The sequence below is a fragment of the Callorhinus ursinus genome, unplaced genomic scaffold, assembly GCF_003265705.2.
Source record: "Callorhinus ursinus isolate GAN/ISIS: 27379988/994484 unplaced genomic scaffold, GSC_fseal_2.0 scaffold20, whole genome shotgun sequence".
Lineage (NCBI taxonomy): Eukaryota > Metazoa > Chordata > Mammalia > Carnivora > Otariidae > Callorhinus > Callorhinus ursinus.
The window spans coordinates 10888203-10908729 of record NW_027397082.1 but is presented as its reverse complement, the minus strand read 5'-3'; the positions used below and the strand labels follow the sequence as shown (position 1 = coordinate 10908729).

General features: G+C 38.2%; 1 protein-coding gene across 5 annotated transcripts in view; it reads left to right on the top strand.

Moving 5' to 3' along the window:
* The window catches only part of ADD3 (adducin 3), a 120921-nt gene that overhangs the window by 85961 nt on the left and 14433 nt on the right, over nt 1–20527 (top strand). For all 5 annotated transcript variants that reach the window (XM_073904217.1, XM_025881136.2, XM_073904215.1 and 2 more), the window contains exons 2-4: nt 2005–2227; nt 15291–15429; nt 19481–19632. In XM_073904217.1, the coding sequence (XP_073760318.1) occupies nt 2033–2227; nt 15291–15429; nt 19481–19632 (486 nt within the window). In that variant the 5' untranslated portion in view covers nt 2005–2032. The remainder of the gene's footprint in view (nt 1–2004; nt 2228–15290; nt 15430–19480; nt 19633–20527) is intronic.

The following is a 20527-nucleotide window of genomic DNA, read 5'->3' as shown; positions in this document are numbered from 1 at the left end:
AAGGAACCCTGGAACTGAATTGTTTCCATATCCTCTAGAAGCAGAAATATGTATGCTTAGTTTAGTTGTTCAGGATTAAGAAAAACTTTATTCCCTTAAAATAATCTACCACTTTATTCTCTTAAAATAACCCTCCTTGGGAAGCAGTATAGTGAAGATGCATGACTCCCTTCCAAACCATGGCAATTCTGGTACTTTTCTTTCGTTTGCTTGCTTGTTTTTTGGAAAGGTTTTACCAGTCTCAAAAACAAAAAATAATCAGTGCTACTGAGTAGCTGGAATTGGCATTTGAAAAGAAGTACTAGCTTACCTCTGGGTCTGGGTTGTGATGAAGACCACTGACCCTAGAGAGCTACGGACTAGATTTAAATCCCCGGTCCACCACTTGCTAGCTCTTTGGCCTGGGACAAGTTACTTCTCAATGATTTTATTTCCTGGTTTGTAAGGTGGAGATAACACCTACCTCATGGGATTAAGAGAAGTAAATAAACTAATGTATATAAAGTTCAGTAGCTAGCATATTCTTGCCTTCTTTGTTAAAGATTAATTGACCGTATAATTGCAGGTTTATTTCTGAGCTTTCTATTCTCTTCCATTGATCTAAATGTCAGTTTTTGTGCCATTATCAAACTTTTTATTATTACAGTTTTGTAGTATAACTTGAAGTCTGGAATTGTGATACCTCCAGTTTTGTTTTTCTTTTTCAACATTGCTTTGGCTATTCAGGGTCTTTTGTGGTTCCATATAAATTTTAAGATTGTTCTAGTTCTGTGAGAAATGCTGTTGGTGTTTTGATAGAGATTGCATTAAATCTAGGTAGTATGCGCATTTTAACAATATTTGTTCTTCCAGTCTGTGAGCATGGAATGTCTTTCCATTTCTTTGTGTTGTCTTCAATTTCTTTCATCAGTATTATAGTTTTTGGAGGTCTTTCCCCTCTTTCATTAAGTTTATTCCTAGGCATTTTATTTTTGGTGCGGTTGTAAATGGGATTGTTTTCTTAATTTTCTGCTGTTTTATTATTAGTGTATAGGAATGCAACAGATTTCTGTACATTAATTTTTGTATCCTGTGACCTTACTGAATTCATTTATCAGTTCTGGTAGTTTTTTGGTGGAGTCTTTAGGGTTTTCTTTATACGGCATCATGTCATCTAATGCAAGAATTTTTAATCTTACCGTTTGCTTGGTCTAAGTTGCACCAGGGCAGCTGTAGAGATGAATTCTATTAGAGAAAAATATTAGAGACAAATACAGTAATCTCACTGGTTGTTAACTGTGTTTTAAAGATGAGACCAGATATCTCTGGTTTTTATCAGATTCAGATCCCTAAGAAGAAAGTGGCCTTTACCACCTTCTTCCTGAATCTGTCTAGAGAAGTGTGATTATCATGATAATTAAGTGACTCAGCTGTTCACGTGGTTTCAATAGCTTTTTACTGTTTCTTGAATTTGAAGCACTATCTGCTGTAGTCTGGCAACCTTAGTAATTCCTCCTAGGAAGTTGAATCATTGGAAAAACTTAAAGGAAAATTTTTAGACTTAAAAAACTGTGTTTCTCTCATATGTTAGTAAATTACATTCTCTATAAAATGTAGGGTCATTAAATATGGCCAAAGTTTGGTCTAACATAAAAAAGCATGAGTAAGAAAAGAGAAGTTCTAGTGACAATACTCACTAATTGTGGAAATTTTGCCATTTTAGATGTGAGGTTTTACTTTCAGAGATTTTGATTGTTGCTCCTAAAGATTCAGTTAGTAGTTGATGACATTATTATAATTGAATTGAAGAGTTTTCATTACCTCTGAAAATATCAGTTTCCAATTTAGCACTTTAAGAGAATTTACCTTAATAAAAAATTGTTCTAATATTTTTTGAGAAGCTACTTTCTAAAGAAAGTTGCCACTGGTACTTTCTGGGTAAAAAAAAAAAAAGCTCTGCTTGACCTCCATAAAATCTAATTTAATACTTACCATGAATGTCCTCGTTTGTGTTTATTAATGCAGATAACAAGGGGAGTCGCTGACTTGAAGCATGAGTTCAGATGCCAGCCAAGGCGTGGTCACTACTCCTCCTCCTCCCAGCATGCCTCACAAAGAGAGGTATTTTGACCGCATCAATGAAAATGACCCAGAATATATTAGGGAAAGAAACATGTCTCCTGATCTACGACAAGACTTCAATATGATGGAGCAGAGGAAACGAGTTACTCAGATCCTGCAAAGTCCTGTGAGTTGAAATAATTAGAAGGCTATAATCTTTCTTCTCTCTGGAAACCTTGATACAGAGTGAGGTAGGAGGTATCTTAAAGTATGCTCACATTAGAAGGGGGGTGCAGGAAGAGTGACTGCTAGTTGCCCCCAATCTTTCAGAGGTAAAATGAACACCTAATTTATATATTTAATTTGCAAAGCTTTAATAACAAACTACTATCGTCTTGGTGGTGTAAATTTTCTTTGTGTGGTTTCTGAGTGTAATACTTCATTAGAGGAGTTCAAAAGATCAGCCGAGCTAGGATACCCAGTTCAGAGTGAGTATCTGTGTAGAAAAGAAAGGAATGACTGAATTGTTGCGAACCAAGAAGTGAATTAGATACATCCCATGCACATATTTTCTTCTTTCTTTGTGTACCTTGACACACAGAGCAGCATAGGAAGACTTAAGGTTTTTGAGGTGGTCTTTGATTTGGCAGCCTAATGTTACGTACACCTAATGCAGGCACACATATATGCATACGTACCAAACTAACTAAATTAAAAGTGGATTATAAACTTAAGCTGAAAATTCTATCTGCACAGTAATATATAGACTTTGTAAATCATATTTAAGTGATTTGTTAGTTTTCTTACAAACCCTTAGTGGAATTGCAAAGGTCATATATCAGTGATGGAAAATGAGAGAATAGCTTGATTTAAGATGCAAAATGAATTAATAACTTTATGCATAATGAAGAACATGGACCCCTATAAGGTAGAGTTCAGCAAACATAGACACGTGATGCCCATGTTGGGATTATATTAGATTTTCATCTTCAGTACTAAAATAAACACCAAGGCAGGGGCGCCTGGGTGGCTCAGTCGTTAAGCCTCTGCCTTCAGCTCAGGTCATGATCCCAGGGTCCTAGGATGGAGCCCCACGTCAGGCTTGCTGCTTAGCGGGAAGCCTGCTTCTCCCTCTCCCACTCCCCCTGCTTGTGTTCCCTCTCTCGCTTTCTCTCTCTTTGTCAAAATAAATAAATAAAATCTTAAAAAAAATAAATAAATAAAATAAGCACCAAGGCATAGAACTGCCTAAGGTGGCCCTGGTAAATCATTTTTGTTGTGCCCTTGTGAATTTAATCACAGAGGTTGAGCCCAAAGCCAAAGGGGAATTCCACCGTGAGTAATTCAGCTATACCAGTGACCTAGATAAAAGCAAGTACAAGTTATAAAAGCAGTGCAAGCTTTGAAGAATTTAAGTATAGCTTAAGTTTAAACCTATCCTTTAAATAAACCCGTAAAGAAATCCTTTCCCAATGGAAAGGAGATTAACCAGAGGATTCATCATGAGGGAGTAAATGTTCAGTGCCTTCTTTTATGCAAACCTAAACTCTCTGTGTTTATAAATACTTGAAAGGCACATTAATTATTTGGATTAAAATAGATATATTCCCTCTTCTAAAGAAACACACCCCACTTTTAAGAATTAACTTATTTGCCAAATGATTACAGTAACATGTATAAAGTAACAGGGAATGAGATGAAATTCAAATTTTGTTAAAAGTTGTTAAATACTGAGATTTCTTTTAGAAATGTTCCAAAAAGGACCATTCAATTTTAACTATAACGTTTAAAAGGAAAAAGTACTAAGCAGCATTTCCTTGCCAGGGCTTTCGTTTTAATTTCTCCATTAAATAAAGACAGCATAACTTTGAGTAGATGTTCTAATTTTTTTTATACCTATGTATTTTCGTTTGTAAATTGGCTAGAAGTATCAATTTCACCTATGCCTTAGAGAACTAAATGAAATTACGGGAAAAGCCAGACATACCGATTGTCATTTCCATATTCACATAGCGAGAGGTAATTTTCAGCCCAGATAGGAACAGAGAAGATTGAAAAGAATTGTGGATTGATCATCTTTTCCCTAGATCTTTGCTAGTGAATTTAAAATCTCATTTGTGAAAGACTTAGAAAAGTGTGTAAGTTTTGTCTTCTCTGTTTTGGGACAACAGTTGTCAAATTTCTTTTAATACAACAAACTTTTAAAACAACAAAGGATATAACCCATGGTGACCTGTGTTAGTATCTGTTGCTAAATAACAAATTACCTTGAAACTGTACAATTAAAACAACAAGCATTTATTATCTCTTCGTTTCTCTGGGACAGGAATTCAGGAGCAGCTTAGCTGAGTGGTTCTGGCTCAAGGTCTTACACAAAGTTGCAGTCAAGACATCATCCAGGGCTGCTGTCATCTGAAGGCTTGACTGGCCTGGAGGTTTCCACTCTTGAAATGGGTCACTCATGTGGGTATTGGCAAAGGGCCACAGTTCCTGGCCACGTGGACCTTTACCTGAGGCAATTTGAGTGTTCTCCTCCAGAGCATGTATCTGCGAGAGAACCAGGAGGAGTCTGCAGTGCATTTCATGACTTAATCTCAGACATTAAACACCATCACTTCCACCATATTTATAGTTAGAAGTGAGTCACTAAGTTCAGCTCATACACAAGAGAGAGGAATTAATATCCACCTTTTGACAGGAGGATTTTCCACTCTCTGATCACAATTGAATTTAAAAGCACTGCACTCTGCCGCAACTTATTTAACTTCCTTCCACATGGAAAATACACTCACTCTCTCCTCACACCCCTGCAGAAGTCTCATCTCATTAGACTATTTTCCTGAATCCAGAATCTTACTAAATCTGGTCCAGCTGCAGATGATGCTCCTCAGGTGTGATTCCTTAAATACAGTTCCTTTAGTACAAGTCCTCTAAATTTTTTTTTTTTTTTTTTTAGATTTTGTCTATTTTTATTTGACAGAGACAGCGAGAGCAGGAACACAAGCAGGGAGAGTGGGAGAGGGAGAAGCAGGCTCTCTGCAGAACAAGGAGCCCGATGTGGGACTTGATCCCAGGACCCTGGGACCATGACCTGAGCCGAAGGCAGACGCTTAACGACTGAGCCACTCAGGCGCCCCAAGTCCTCTCAATTCTATACACCAGAGAACTAAAGAGACAAGTTATCTGCCCTCACACACAGCCAGTGGTGGGGAAACACATTCCTGTTCAAAAAGGAAATTAGGGGTGCAAAGGAATAACTGGTCCATAGCAGTTGTGAAATCCATCTGGGCAAATGTTTGGAAGTTCCCTTGATGAAGACCCAGTCCTTCTACTTCCAAGGGGGTGACTCTCTAGCTAGTGGCTCTGCCCTCTGGGCTTTTCATTCTACCCCCTGAATCATCTTTCCTTTTCTTTGAATGGTAGCCTGTGGTTGTTTTTTTTCCTCAGCCTTCTTCCTTCTTATAGAGGCTTAAGGTTCAAAGACCTCTTTTCTTTTGGAACTACCTTTGTTCCTTTATGCCCAAGCTTGCAGTGTTTCTGCAAATATAATTCTCTTAAAAACCTATGTGTCTTCTATGATATTGGGGTTCACTCTGTTAGACAAAACCCATAACTAATAAAGATCAAAATCAACTCCAAAAACTTTAGAATACTCATGGAAGAAACTGAGGAAGACACAAAGAAATGGAAAAACATTCCATGCTCATGGATTGGAAGAACAAGTATTGTTAAAATGTCTATGCTACCAACAGCAATCTACACATTCAGTGCAATCCCTATCAAAATATCATCAACAGAACTGGAACAAATAATCCTGAAATTTGTATGGAACCAGAAAAGACCCCGAATAGCCAAAGGAATGTTGAAAAAGAAAACCAGAGCTGGTTGCATCACAGTGCCAGACTCAGGCTCTATTACAAAGCTGTAATCATCAAGACAGTATGGTACTGGCACAAAACAGACACATAGATCGGTAGAACAGAATAGAGAGCCCAGAAATGGACCCTCAATTCTGTGGTCAACTAATCTTTGACAAAGCAGGAAAGAATGTCCAATGGAAAAAAAGACAGTCTCTTCAAAAATGGTGTTGAGAAAATTGGACATCCGCATGCAGAAGAATGAAACTGGACCATTTCCTTATATCACACACAAAAATAGACTCAAAATGGATGAAAGACTTAAATGTGAGACAGAATTCCATCAGAATCTTGAGGAGAACACAGGCAGCAACCTCTTCAATCTTGGCCACAGCAACCTCTTTGACCTTGGCCGCAGCAACTTCTTGCTAGACATGTCTCCAAAGGCAAGGGAAGCAAGGGCAAAAATGAACTATTGGGACTTCATCAAGATGAAAGCTTTTGCACAGCAAAGGAAACAGCAAAAACAACCGACAGAATGGGAGAAGATATTTGCAAATGACATATCAGATAAAGGGCTAGTATCCAAAATCTATAAAGAACTTATCAAACTCAACACCCAAAGAACAAATAATCCAATCAAGAAATGGGCAGAAGACATGAACAGACATTTCTACAAAGAACACATCCAAATGGCCAACATGAAAAAATGCTCAACATCACTCGGCATCAGGAAAATACAAATCAAAACCTCAATGAGATACCACCTCACACGAGTCAGAATGGCTAAAATTAACAAGTCAGGAAATGACAGATGTTGGTGAGGATGCAAAGAAAGGGGAACCCTCCTACACTGTTGGTGGGAATGCAAGCTGGTGCAGCCACTCTGGAAAACAGTATGGAGGGTCCTCAAAAAGTTGAAAATAAAGCTGCCCTATGACACAGCAGTTGCACTGGATATTTACCCCAAAGATACAAATGTAGTGATCCGAAGGGACACTTGCTCCCCAATGTCTGTAGCAGCAGTGTCCACAATAGCCAAACTATGGAAAGAGCCCAGATGTCCATCAATAGATGAATGGATAAAGATGTGGTACATATCTACAATGGAGTATTACGCAACCATCAGAAAATGAGATCTTGCCATTTGCAACGACATGGATGGAACTAGAGTTTATTATGCTAAGCAAAATAAGTCAATCAAAGACAATTTATCATATGATCTCACTGATATGTGGATTTAAGAAATAAGGCAGAGGATCACAGGGGAAGAGGGGGGAAAAAATGAAACAAGATGAAACCAGAGAGGGAGACAAACCATAAGAGACTCTTAAGAAACAAACTGAGGGTTGCTGGGAGGTGGGGTGGGCGGAAGGGGTAGCTGGGTGATGGACATTGGGGAGGGTATGTTTATAATGAGCACTGGGTATTATGTAAGACCGATGAATCACAGACCTGTACCTCTGAAACAATACATTATATATTTAAAAAATCAAAATCAAAGATATTACTAATTTTTATTTGTAAGAAACAGGTTTGCAAGCCTTCTATTTAAAATATTGAGTTTATTTGAGAAGAAAGGGAAATAGAAAAACTAATAAAAGCAAAGTATAATACTTTTTTTAATTAAGCCCCCTATTAACACCTATTATGGGCAGCTGTTATGTATCAAATCCTATTTAATCCTCAAAACAACTCAATCAAAAAAGTATTAATATCTCTAGTTTACAGATGAATAAACTGAAACTTAGAGGTCTTAGAAAACTTGCTGAAGTTTTTACAAGTTTGGGCTCTGAGTGTAAACTCCAAAACTCATGCTCTTAACCAGTAGGCTGTACCACTTAAAGCATTCAGTAACAATGAAAAAACTCCACCCATATATTATTATTGCTTTATTCATCGTCAAATTCTGTTGCTAAGATTAATTCAACCCAACACAAGCAGAGTTTTCAATCATAAGACATTTTGCTGTCTGTAAATTTGGTTGACAAACACAGTACCTTACTGCCTTCAGCTAAGAAAATAAGAGAAAAGAACGTCTCATCCTGACTCCCAAGTATTACTTCTTTCTAGGAATTTCACAGTCTTTTGTCAAAACCTAAACCAGGTTTAGCTAGAGATCTTGTTAATGCACTAAGGAGAATCTACAAGTTTTCTTTGACCAGTATACTCCTCATACATATGTCTATGGAGACCCTAGATTATCATTAACCCCCTTATCTCAGAATGAAGTGTCCAGGGCAAACTGTTGAAACTAAATGATGCTTCACCAACATTAAAGAAGCATGTTAAGTTGAAAAACTAACAGGACATTGTGCATAGTAGATATTTAGTTAAAATTCCACATACATACTTGGATGGATGGCTATATGAATAGCTGGGTGGACTTTGAGTCATTAAACACTCGAATGTTGTCCACCAAGCTCCTGCTGAACTTGACAACCTAATATGGAAAACATCTGGTGGGTTTCAGAAAAAGAATCAACGTTCTTAAACCTTACCACTATGGGAAGCAGTTTAGACTGGTTGATGGAAGTGTGCAATGTTACTCTGAAAGTTAGAACGACAGGAGTATATAGGTGGTGATAGCTCAGGCACATGACACACTAACATTTCTTAATAGGGCAATGTGTAATGCTACAAGTTTACATCGAAGATAGGAGAAACTTCAAAGCCATATACATTTTAGAATATCACTGTAAGGCCTAAAATGTTAACAGGGCACCAGAGGGCGCCTGTGTGGCTTAGTTGGTTAAGCGTCTGAACTCTCAATTTCAGCTCAGGTCAGGGTTGTGAGATTGAGCTCCACATCAGGCTCCGTGCTGGGTGTTGGAGCCTGCTTAAGATTCTCTCTTTCCCTCTCCCCCTGTCCCTCCTCCCCTCACTCTCTAATAAAAAAAAAAAGTTAACAGGACACCTTAATTAGATTAGTTGATCAAAAGCACCATGATTTATCTGGTTGCTTTGGAAGTTTAAGATACAAGAATTCTTTATTAATTTTGTTTGCGTTTTTATTACATGCCAGCATCACAAAAAGATACTATTCTAACCTTTAGCTTCATATTAATTAAGACTTAGGCTGAGGACAAAGACTATCCAAAAGAAAGCTTGGTTTATTTGTTTTTTCTCCTTTCAACAGGACCAGTGGTAATCTATTTCCAAATGAATACATTTCTTAATGGAGAAATTCTAAGTAAGTTTGTTATGCTCCTAATCCCACTTTGGGAGAGATCTAATAACATAATTGCAGGGTGCCTTGGGAGCAGCATGCTAGTCTGTAGTCTTTTTTTCTTTTTGCTCCAATTTTTCACTCTAGTAATTATTATGAGATAGAACATCCAGATGTGAATATTTAAAATCTATCTATGATATTTACCAGCATTCTGTTATTTAATGTCCATAAGTTAAACATTATTTACAAATCAGCCTATGTTATTTTCTTTTTTATTTTATTTTATTTTTTTTTAGCCTTAACTGAAATAATTGCATCAGGTCAGTTTCTTTTATCAAATTGGTCCTCTTTTCTATAATTTAAAATACCTTTAATCCAATACCACTTTCTTGTAAAAGCTCTGATCCTAGATACAGAAGCTAAGATCTGATACTTCAAGATAATTCTACCTTTGGTTTATAGGATACATGAGTATGTTTGTACTTAAAGTATACTCTTACCTCCAAATCTTTCATGTTTTTATAATCATGTTTATTTTTATTCATACCTTATGAATTCAGAGTTTATGGGATCACTCCCTCAGTATTGACAGACGATGTATAAAATGAAAGGGTATAAGATTCAGATAAGGCTTTTAAGGTACCTTCTTTTAACTTAAACATTTTGTTTCTCATCTAGTGATTTTTTGGACATGTGTCTAATGAGAGAGCTGTCCAAACTATAATGCTCTGGGGACAAACCAAGTTTTCAAGTAGAATTTTGTTGTTTGAGTTGAAGAATTGTGACTTTTCAAAAATCTATGACATTTAGTGAAGATTCATTTCTTACTAAAAAAAAAAAAAAAAAAAAAGATGCATTTCTCCCATTAGATGATGTACATACCTAATTACACAGGAAGAATTTCTCCTTCAAGTAACAGACTTTTAAGATGCTTTTCTAGAGCTTCAAATTTCAGTGCTAAAAACCTTTGAACTGGATTTTGCTATCGTTAACTCAATCAAGATTGAGATCAGGTTCTTTACTTTCTTTCCTTGTATTCTAGGAAAAGAAAAAGAAAAACAAGTTGCCTAGGTGGCTCAGTCAGTTAAGCTTCTGCCTTTGGCTCAGGTCATGATCCCAGGGTCCTGGGATTGAGTCCCGCATCGGGCTCCCTGCTCAGTGGGGAGTCTCCCTCTCCCTCTCCTTCTGCGACTCCCCCTGCTCATTCACTCTCTCTCTCTCCCTCTCTCAAATAAATAAATAAAATCTTTAAAAAAAAAAAAAGAAAGACTCTAATTTACTATTTTATTAATTGAGTATTGAACTAGACACTCAGACTCTAGCAATGTGAAAATCACAGTCCCAACCATTCAATATCATGGTGTAGTAGAGTAGGAAAAGTAAATCACAATCTTATGACAGGTACCCTAAGTGTAGTAAAGGTAAATGTTAAAAGAATTTAGAGAAGGATGGAAAGAGAAGAAATTGGGAGATCCCATCTAATTGGGTGATTAAAGGAGAGACTTCAAGAAGAAGGTGGCATTTAAGATGAGTGTTAGATAAAGGTTGAGAACTGATTAGGTAGAGGAACAGAGGAAGCCAGCATTTCCCTTTGGTGAAATAGAGTGAGCAGGGATAGAAAAGTACAGGTTGTGATCAGAGAGTGATGAGCAAACCTCATAGGCTAAACCAGAGCATAAGGTAGTAACGGTAGATATAGCCAAAATGTTATATGACAGATTATAGAGATCCTGGAGTACCAGACCATCTTGGCCTGTTAGGAGTCGGCCCATTTTCTCATCACTTCCAGTTTTAATCTGTTTATATGAATGTTTTTATATGTACATATATGCACATGGTGCTTGCTTTGGATCTGGGTTCACCACCACACATTAGCTATGTGACATAGGAAACTCACTTAACTTGAGCTTCAGTTTCCTCGTTGGTAAAATGAACCTTGTGGGGTTGTTGTGACAATTAAATAACATAAAAGCAAGCCATGTAATGACTAGCACATAGCAGGCAAGTATTTTTGTGAAAATTGTATGCATGAGTTATATACAGCATTGCTGAGTGAAAGCATTTTATGGCAACACTTGGAAGATTATATAATCACAATTCCTTAGACTATATTTTGGTTTTCTTGAAGGTCTCCAAAGAATCTATCATCCTGATGGCAGTCTGGCTTATTCATGTTCATGTATTCATGCATTCAAGGTGTAAAAACTCCCACGACCTCCTCTGTTCTGTTTCAAAGAGATAGAGAAGACATGGTTTATGCTGTGGCTTTATATATATGTTGTTTGATGTTTTAACCTGACTCCTCTAGTGGACAGTCTAGGGAATTGTTGGTTTAATCTGATTTTAGAAGCCCACCTTGCTGCCCTGTGTATAAATTAGTTTTTCATTCTGCTTTGATGGGAGAAGTCCCAGCTATAAGAGGGCAAGTACTTTGGTACTTGTGGATCATCATCATCTGCCGCTATATAAATTTTTTGCTCCATCATTACAACATAATGCTCTAATCTAGCCTAAGAAGTTTACTCTGTATTTCTGATCACAACGTGCCTGCTGCCTTATTAGTTGTATTTGGTTTCTGTGATACAACGCATCTCCTATAAAATTAGGGAAAGATTCTGTGCCCAGCTGAGAGTTCCAGATTTCAACCTTTACTCCATTTACTTATTAGCTGTGCAACCTTGAACAAATCATTGCCTATCTCAGGACTTTGTTGTGAGATTCAAATGAATCAGCTATAAAGGATTATTATATTAACATTGGATTTTAGTAGAAATATGATTAACTGTCATCATAAAGATAAGTATGTTTTTATTTTAATACAATATTTTAAAGCTTACTATGTTTATAGATACATTTTTAAAACCAGCTGAAATAATTTCTTTATCATTAGTTTTTATAATGTCTTATGACTTAGGTAGTTATCTGAATAATATTTCAAAAATATTTGAAACATTAATGAGTTATAAATGTTCATGACAAAATAATAAATCCTTTGTTATAGAAGAATTCTTATCTGTTGAAGCACTTACAACTGTATAAAAAGGCTAGGGAAATTTCATTTACTTTGAAAATTATTTTCCTATACTGTGTAGAAGCTATTCACTAGCCTTATGGGGGAAATTCATATTTTTCTCTTAACTGATTTTAGAGGACTTATATATCTCCCATTATGACACTGTGGATCATCCCAAAATTTTAGGGTGGTGCCCACCATATTGTGGGATGTATGAAAGTGGAAAAAGCATTTTCACTAATGAAAATAGCATTTGGCCTGAGTTTTTGCCTTGGACAATTACTGCCTTGGACAAATTTTTCGACCTTTCTTATTTAGCTTTCTCATCCCACCCAGCAGAAGTGTCTCATCAGTTTATAAATAGTTGTGATTCTCTTGAACAACTGGTTGGTTTTTAATCTTAAAGCCATTGTATATCAGCATACTGAGCAGATTATCTTAATTCATGTTGGCTGCTAGAGAGTTTAGATAAAATTTGGCCAATCTCTAGCAAATGCCTACAGTTTTATAGCATGTACTTTGTATCTTAACCTCCTTCCTGGCTCTGACTAATCTCCTTATGCGTATTTCTTCCTTAGCTTAATTTTTCTAACCTATATTTGTTTTTGTATAATTTTAATCTATGGAATCTGTCTTAAATTCTTCCTGGAACATTGTGAGGTGGGGTACTCGATGCCCATTTCTCAGAGCTATTGCAGTGTAAATCATGAGTGATACACATTGTAGGTATTATTATTAATTATTATTTTACTGAATAAAAGAATATTGGTTATAGCTGCTTTCAGCTGAAGGAAAGTTTAAACAGGATTTGGTTTTGAAGGGAAAATACAGTTTCAGAAGAGTCAACTGGCCCATTTCCAATGTCCAGAAGTTTTCTATAGTTTATATAAAGGTAAATGAGTATATATAGAAGATTCATTTCCTTTCAGCCTTAAATATGGTAAAATACTCATGTTACTCATCTGTATGAAGCTCACAACCACTTTATGTTCACTAAGTCTTAGAAATGGAGTCTTCTGATCAGTGTAATGTGTCTTTGTAAGGGATATTTTATAGGATAGTTTCTGTGGTTTAAATCATATATTTAAATGAACTAGGTACAGTCAATGGAATTAGATGTTTAGAATTTGTATAATTGTGCTGATGATTTAAATTTAACAAGCCTCAAATTTGTAAAAGAAAAACCATGTTTAACTGGTATAAACTGTTCCATGAACTCAGAATTCAAATATAGTCACTAGTATTTTTTTTTAAGATTTATTTATTTATTTGAGAGAGAGAGAGCACAAGTGGGAGGGGCAGAGGGCGAGGGAGAGAGAATCTGAACTGGACTCTGTGCTGAGCGCACAGCCCAACATGAAGCTTGATCCCACAACCCCAAGGTCACGACCTGAGCCGAAACCAAGAGTCGTATGCCTAACTGCACCATCCAGGTGCCCCTGGTCACTAGTACTTTTTAAATCACTCAAACATCCACCTGCTGTATTAGTAGAAAATACAGCATCTTCCTCTTGGAATTTCTACTCCCCTCTAAGCTGTCCCAAGAACGTCAGTGGCTTACATAGTTCACAAGGGTTCATCAGTGACTTCTATATCCAAAATGTGGTGTGTACATATGTCTGCATGTGCGTATGTGAGTCATGCTAAAGTGTATACAGCCCATGGCCACTGGACCTCCCTGGCGTTGAAAACTACTCTTACTCTGTCCAATAGAAGATACAGATTCATTGTTGACCCAGATGCCTGTACAGGCCGCCATGGTGCATTAGGGAAGGATGACCTCCCTCTTCCTGTGCTAAGCTCAGTTAGGGTGTTGCATGGTGCTCCATGGTTGAGCTCCCAAGATTACAGCGGTTAGCACTCAGCTCTTCACATCACAGATACCTCTCAACTATTGTTCTGAAAGCAACACAAGCATTGAGTCAGGACTGGTCTTAATATCTGCAACCTCATAGCTTCAAACCACATTTCTCCTTTCCTCCATGGGGTTCCTATGCCTTTTTTTTTTTTTTTTTTTAAGAAGTCCTTTCTGAAAACCTCTGAGTTATTCAGCTATCCTCTAAGCAAGGCTACATCTAAGCAGGGACTCCAGGAGATCTTATTCCCAGCCTTACAAGGAAGGCTACTGTTGGTGACTCAAAGGAAATTCACCCTCTGATGAAGATTATTCCAGTGATCTTCAAGGGGTTAGTATGTACTCTTCTTGGAGGTAGTGATTCCAAGGCAGTTTTCTACCTTCTCCCTTTTAGGTGAAGTGGGAAAAAATTGAACTTAATTTCTGGCAGGCATTCTGCTTCACATGTAACCAAGAGCAAGGTTTAGAGAATTTATATCGCAAGAGCTTTCATGTTTAAAATGAATGAAAAAAGGCTTGAGCAAGAGAACAAATAATGAATTTAATAAGTTTTGGTCGGGTGTTATGGAAATAAAAATGAATGATTTCAATTCAAGCAATTTGAGAGGTTTCAGATGATGAATCATATTAGCAACTCAAGGGTTAGAATAGAGAATTTCTCTTAATGTTCAGAATTCTTATTTATATAAACAGTTTCTGACACATGTAGATATGCCCGCAAAAGAAAAGATACAGCAGAATTCGAGAACAGGAACATACAGTACCCAAAGTTGGGGGAAAAATGTCCTTTCTTTAGCACAGTGTTGCAGAAGGGGAATAATCAGTTCTCCACTCTTATCAGTTTGCTTTCAGTGTTTGTGGAGCTAGGGGATTGCAGTGGAAATCATAAAATGGAAGCCGTGATATACTTAGTATGTCTTAGTGAAGACTTCTGCTGTGAGGCAGTCTGTAGTCAGAGCCTTGTCCCGTTCAAATACGGACTCTAGCCTAACCTAGATAATGAGGCTGCTAGACAAGGAATGGCTCTCTGTTTCCATCAGTCTATACTTGGTACTCTAGTTCCATATTGTTAACAGGGTTGTTTCATCTATATCTGTCTGTTGTAGATGTTATAGTAGCTCATTTTCTTTGAGATTAAGAATTCCTAACGATTTTTCCCTCCCCTGAAAGCGCGCTTCTTGCTGCTGCTTTCAGTGCTTTATTATTTTGTTTTATATCTGTTTTAAAGTAGTGTAGATGAAAGCTTATTTAAAAGAAGGATGGGGAAAAGATTGATTATAGAGAAAGTTATGTTTGGATCGTTCTGCTCCAAGTGAGGTATATGTGCTCAGTGGTTATTTTTATGTGTTTCAGGCCTTTCGGGAAGACCTGGAATGCCTTATTCAAGAACAGATGAAGAAAGGCCACAACCCAACTGGATTGCTGGCATTACAGCAGATCGCAGATTACATCATGGCCAATTCTTTCTCAGGCTTTACTTCACCTCCCCTCAGTACGTCAGTTTTGGAAAGTTTATTAATTTTTTTTAATTTTTATTTTAATTCAATTAACATATAATGTATTATTGGTTTCAGAGGTAGAGGTCAGTGATTCATCAGTCTTATATAATACCCAGTGCTCATTACATCAGGTGCCCTCCTTAATGTCCATCACCCAGTTACGCCATCCCCCTACTCCCCTCCCCTCCAGCAACGCTCAGTTTGTTTCCTAAGATTAAGAGTCTCTTATGGTTTGTCTCCCTCTCTGGTTTTGTCTTGTTTCATTTTTCCTCTCTTCCCCTATGATCCTCTGCCTTGTTTCTTAAATTCCACATATCAGTGAGATTATATGATAATTGTCTTTCTCTGGCTTATTTCACTCAGCATAACACCCTCTAGTTCCATCGATGTCGTTTAAATAGTTTTGGGAAGCTTAAAAAATTATGATTTTTTTCTCTACTTTGAACACTGTACATCTCTGGCAGCCTACTCTGCTCTGGTTCAGTCCTTAAGTTTATAATGTCTAATACTTAGAGTAACAAAGTGTTAAAATCTCTTACCTTTTCTTCCCAACCAGGCATTTACTAGACTTTGTAAGATTATAAAATAGTTATAAGACAAGGGCCCTGTCCTAGATAAATGTATATTTTTGGTTGAGGAGACATTCCATGAATGCAAAAATGATTATAACTGCAAGATAACTATAGAAGAAAAACTTACAAAGCAGTTCATAAGAAATTGTCCAATGACCTTTTAAAAGGCTATGAACTCAGAGTTGGAATTGATTGTTGGCTGAAGTGGACTGAGAAAACTATGGAAAAAGAGAGGCCTGAACTAACCAGGCTTTTGAAGATGGAGTAGTTAGAATTTGGTATGAAAGAGGAATGAAGACATTTTATTCATTTAATAATAGCTTTTTGGTGAGAGCACCAGTTTGGTGAGCTGAACACTATAAGCACTTTATATCTCAGCAAGATATGTACAGAACTCACTGCAATACCAGAACAGATATGGAGTGCCAGAAGGTACTGTCAGGGACTGCTTCATGTTAGAGTCAAAGGATTGTCTTTTTCTTTTCTTTCATTTTCCTTCTCTTCCTTCATTTCTTCCTTTCTTTGTTTCTTTTTGGTTAAAGATTTATAAGTAGGAGTCAGTGAATTCAAGTACTTTCCAAAATAGAGGAATGGCATAAAAAGAGACATGATGATGGAAACATGCTAAGGTTAGGGTGTGTTTATAGAACTCACAGTGGACCAGCATGTTGGCACATACATACTGTTTAAAAAAACTTTTGAAAGAGTCCCAGTGTGATGTGTAAGTGTTTGAACTAAAATAGGAGTGTGGGTACAAAAAGGAAGAGATCAATGAGAAAGGCATCACCAAGGAAGAGTAGAGAAGACTTAGTGACAGGTTTGATGTGGTATTGTGGGGATGGAGTGGGAGAAGAACTATGAGTTCCAAAATCACTCTTCTAGCTTGGGAGAAACTTTCTATAAGAAGGAACAGAAAAATTTGAAGGTAGAGCTAGTTTGTTTTTGCTCTTTCGGTAATATTGAGTATCTATTATGTTCCAAGCACCCTGTTAGAAATAGGGAATACAGTGATAAACAAGATGGGCAAAGTTTCCTGTGCTTGTGGAGACAGAAAATAGACTAAAGAAAATGGTCAGATAATAGGAAGTGCTGTGCAAATAATTAATAGATGGTGATTTGATAGGAGGAACTAGGTAACTATTTTAGATAGGATGATGAGGGAGAATCTCTCTGAGAAGGTGACATTTAAACTGAAATCTGAACTGTAAGAAGGAACAAACCATACCAAGATCGAGAGAAAACATTCCAGGTAGAAGGAATAAGTACAAATGTCAGGTGGAAACAAGATGAGAATTTGGTGGTCTCTTCAAGGAATAAAAATTAAAGATTATGTCTGGAGAGCATGGGCTTGGGGCGACAAGTAGAACAAAGTGAGATCAGAAACATAGGCAGAGGCTGAATTATGCAGGGTTTCCCAGCCAGAGTTGGAAGTTTGGATTCTATTCTAACTTTGAAAAGCCATTTTGAGCAGGAGGGTGATGTAGAAAGATCTCTATAGTTTCTGTGTGAAGAATTAACTGGGAAATTTTGTGGTATAATTAGACAAAAATAGGAATGTCCAGAGTTGGGGATCTCTTTGGCTTGGGAAATGGAGGAAGTTCAACTTTAGGCATGCCAAAGTTGCCAAGAGCTGCCAAGACATGGCCACAGTTGGAAATACAGTCCTAGAGCTTAAGGGAGTGGCTTGGAAGATGGACATAAAGAAGTATTACTCGTAGCTGTGTACGTTGATTAAATAATCATTCAAGGGGGTATAAGCAGGAAAGAAAAGAGTCTGAAGAGAAAATTTCGAAAATTGGAAGAGGAAGACAGGTCGGGGAAGACCGGAATAATAAGAGGAGCTATCCTGTGAGTGTCCTAGATATCATAGCAGGAAAGAGGAGCTGAGCTGCCAAAGTTGCTGGCTGGATTATACAAAGGCATGGCAGTAGGAGATTTGTGTTCCATGGTTCAGAGGTCAGGGACTAGAAATCAGCCAGTTTGGCTGGAAAATTTATGTTGTGTTGTGGAAAGTAGAAGTTAACATTGGCAGGGAGAGTGAGAGATCAATTCACAGCTGCCTCTGAAATTTTGTTAAAAATTATACTGTTTTGAATGTATGGCTTACATATTGAAACTCTTTGAATTAGTTCAGAACATTTGAGAAGCTCTCACATTCGAGTGTTGACTTGAGACTTCTGTTGAAATGTTCGCCCCGACCTCCGACTCTCACATGGTAGCAGCCGATCGCAGAGCGTCAGCTGCCCCTTCAGCCCAGGCTTGTGCCCTCTCTAGTGCCTACAAGTTGCAGCAGGCCCAGTTTCGGCCCTTACGTGAATCTCCTGGGCCCTTGTAGGCCTTCACGTTGGGCTTTTGCAAAACTTTGAGCAGGGGAGTAGTGAGGCAAAAGATGACTTTATATAGAATGGATTTACAAAGAGAGGGGCTACAGGCAAGGACAAAATGAGGCGGCCTATTGAAAGCATTACATGTGAGGCGAACTCAGGGATGGAAGATGAGGAAACCTGGAAGGCAAAGGATGACGGAACATGGTGATGAATTACGTTTGGTGGCCCAGGGAAGGTTACTTCCTGTGTGAGACTGTGGGAATTGTAGTACCAGCACATCAGAAGACTGAGGAGGAGTGAGAAGGTCAGAAAAAGCAGGGAGATAAAATTGCTTTTAGACCTTTTTAATCTGTATGTTGTTGCGTTGCAGGCCGTTAGAAGCAGCAGGCTGGAGGGTGGGCAGGAGGCCCTAGTCACAGGTAAAGATTAGGGTGTCTTCCACACAGAAGTGACAATGAAAATTCAAGAGTCTGTAGTGTTTTCCTGGGGAAAAGTAAAATGAGAGGGGAGCATAGTGGGGGACTGAGCTTTGGGAAGGAGCCACAGAGGGCAGAAGGGAGGAGAGCTGGTTGGAGGAGAAGGAAGCAACAGATGAAAGGGGAATGGGAGGTCCAGGCTGTGTCACACAGGCCTGCAGAAGAATTCCAAGGAAGAGGTGGTAAATGTGAGAAAGTGGAACATGGTCACAGTTGAAGTTAGCGGTTGGGTCACGAAAGCCCAAGACTAGGTTTTGTTGCTTAGTGATGGCTAAAGGCAGACCAGTTTGAATGCATTCTTCTCTATCTTAAATAATTTTTTTTTGAATATCAAAAGGACTGTTAGAAAAGTGGCTTTCTGTTGAGATCTTTTCATCATAAAATTAGCAATAATGTCAGTATTGATAACACCTTGGCCATTAGGATCATGTGACCATTTTCCTACCAAGTCCCTCCCTCACAAGTCCAGTACTAGACGAAATAGCGAAGATTGCTGATGCGCATTTTTGCTCTCCGGGTACTCATGTGAAGGAAGATAAGCTAAGGAACGTTGTGTGGGCTGAGAAGTTTCACATCATTATTTACAAGGCTGGAGCACTCGCAGACTCAGGCTGCTTCCAGGTACCGCGTTCCTTGACGTGAATCTCTCTCCACAACTTTTCCTTTTAGGTCTCGGCATGGTCACACCTATCAGTGACCTTCCTGGGGCAGATACAGCCTCATACGTGAAGGGAGAAAAGCTTACCCGCTGTAAGCTTGCCAGCCTGTACAGACTCGTGGACTTGTTTGGATGGGCACAGCTGGCAAATACATACATCTCCGTGAGTTCCTTGGCTTTCGATTCCTTTTCTAAAAAATCCCAGCCAGAAGGCAGCTGTACTCCTCTCACCTTTACTCGTAAGTCCAGTCAGACTTCATTTTCTGAACCTAGCATTCTGGGTTACAGCCAACTCCTGATTTAAACCTTATCTCCAAGGGAGAGGCTACGGTTAACCTCGCTTTCTTCTCCATTTTCTGTCTGTGGTATCCCTTTTGTTCAAACCAGCTATAGAACCTATCCAAGAAGAAATTCTTCTGGCAGAATTTTCTCTCTCCATATTAATTATATTTGAGCATGAGTGTCACTAAAAAGCACTTGGGTTGGGGCAGGAAAAATAGAGGGGGTCAGGGAAGTTTCCTCCCTGAGCTTTATTTTTTAAGTATATTTTTTCCATTATCTGTTTTCATGTTGTCACACTGGAAAGCCAGACAATATTTGGAAGCAAAAAAGTACGAAACTATGGTGGTGGAAGTGGCTCAGGTGCAGTCTTCCTTATACCTTTTCTCTCCCAGCCACTCCTTAGTGGCCCCTTCATCTCCACTTCAGCTCCTTCCCCAGAAGAGACTCTGTTCTCTTTCCTTTGCCCCCTTTCCTTTAATTTCCATGACGTAAATTGAAATTATAGTCATTACCACATTCAGTTAATATTTTCTCATGAATGTAGCTGACCCTAAGCAACCTTAGAACTCCCAGGATAGGGCGCCTGGGTGGCTCAGTTGGTTAAGTGACTGCCTTCGGCTCAGGTCATGATCCTGGAGTCCTGGGATCGAGTCCCGCATCGGGCTCCCTGCTCCTTGGGAGCCTTCTCCCTCTGCCTCTGCCTCTCTCTCTCTCTCTCTCTCTCTCTCTCTCTCTCTCTCTCTCTCTCTCTGTCTCTCATGAATAAATAAATAAAA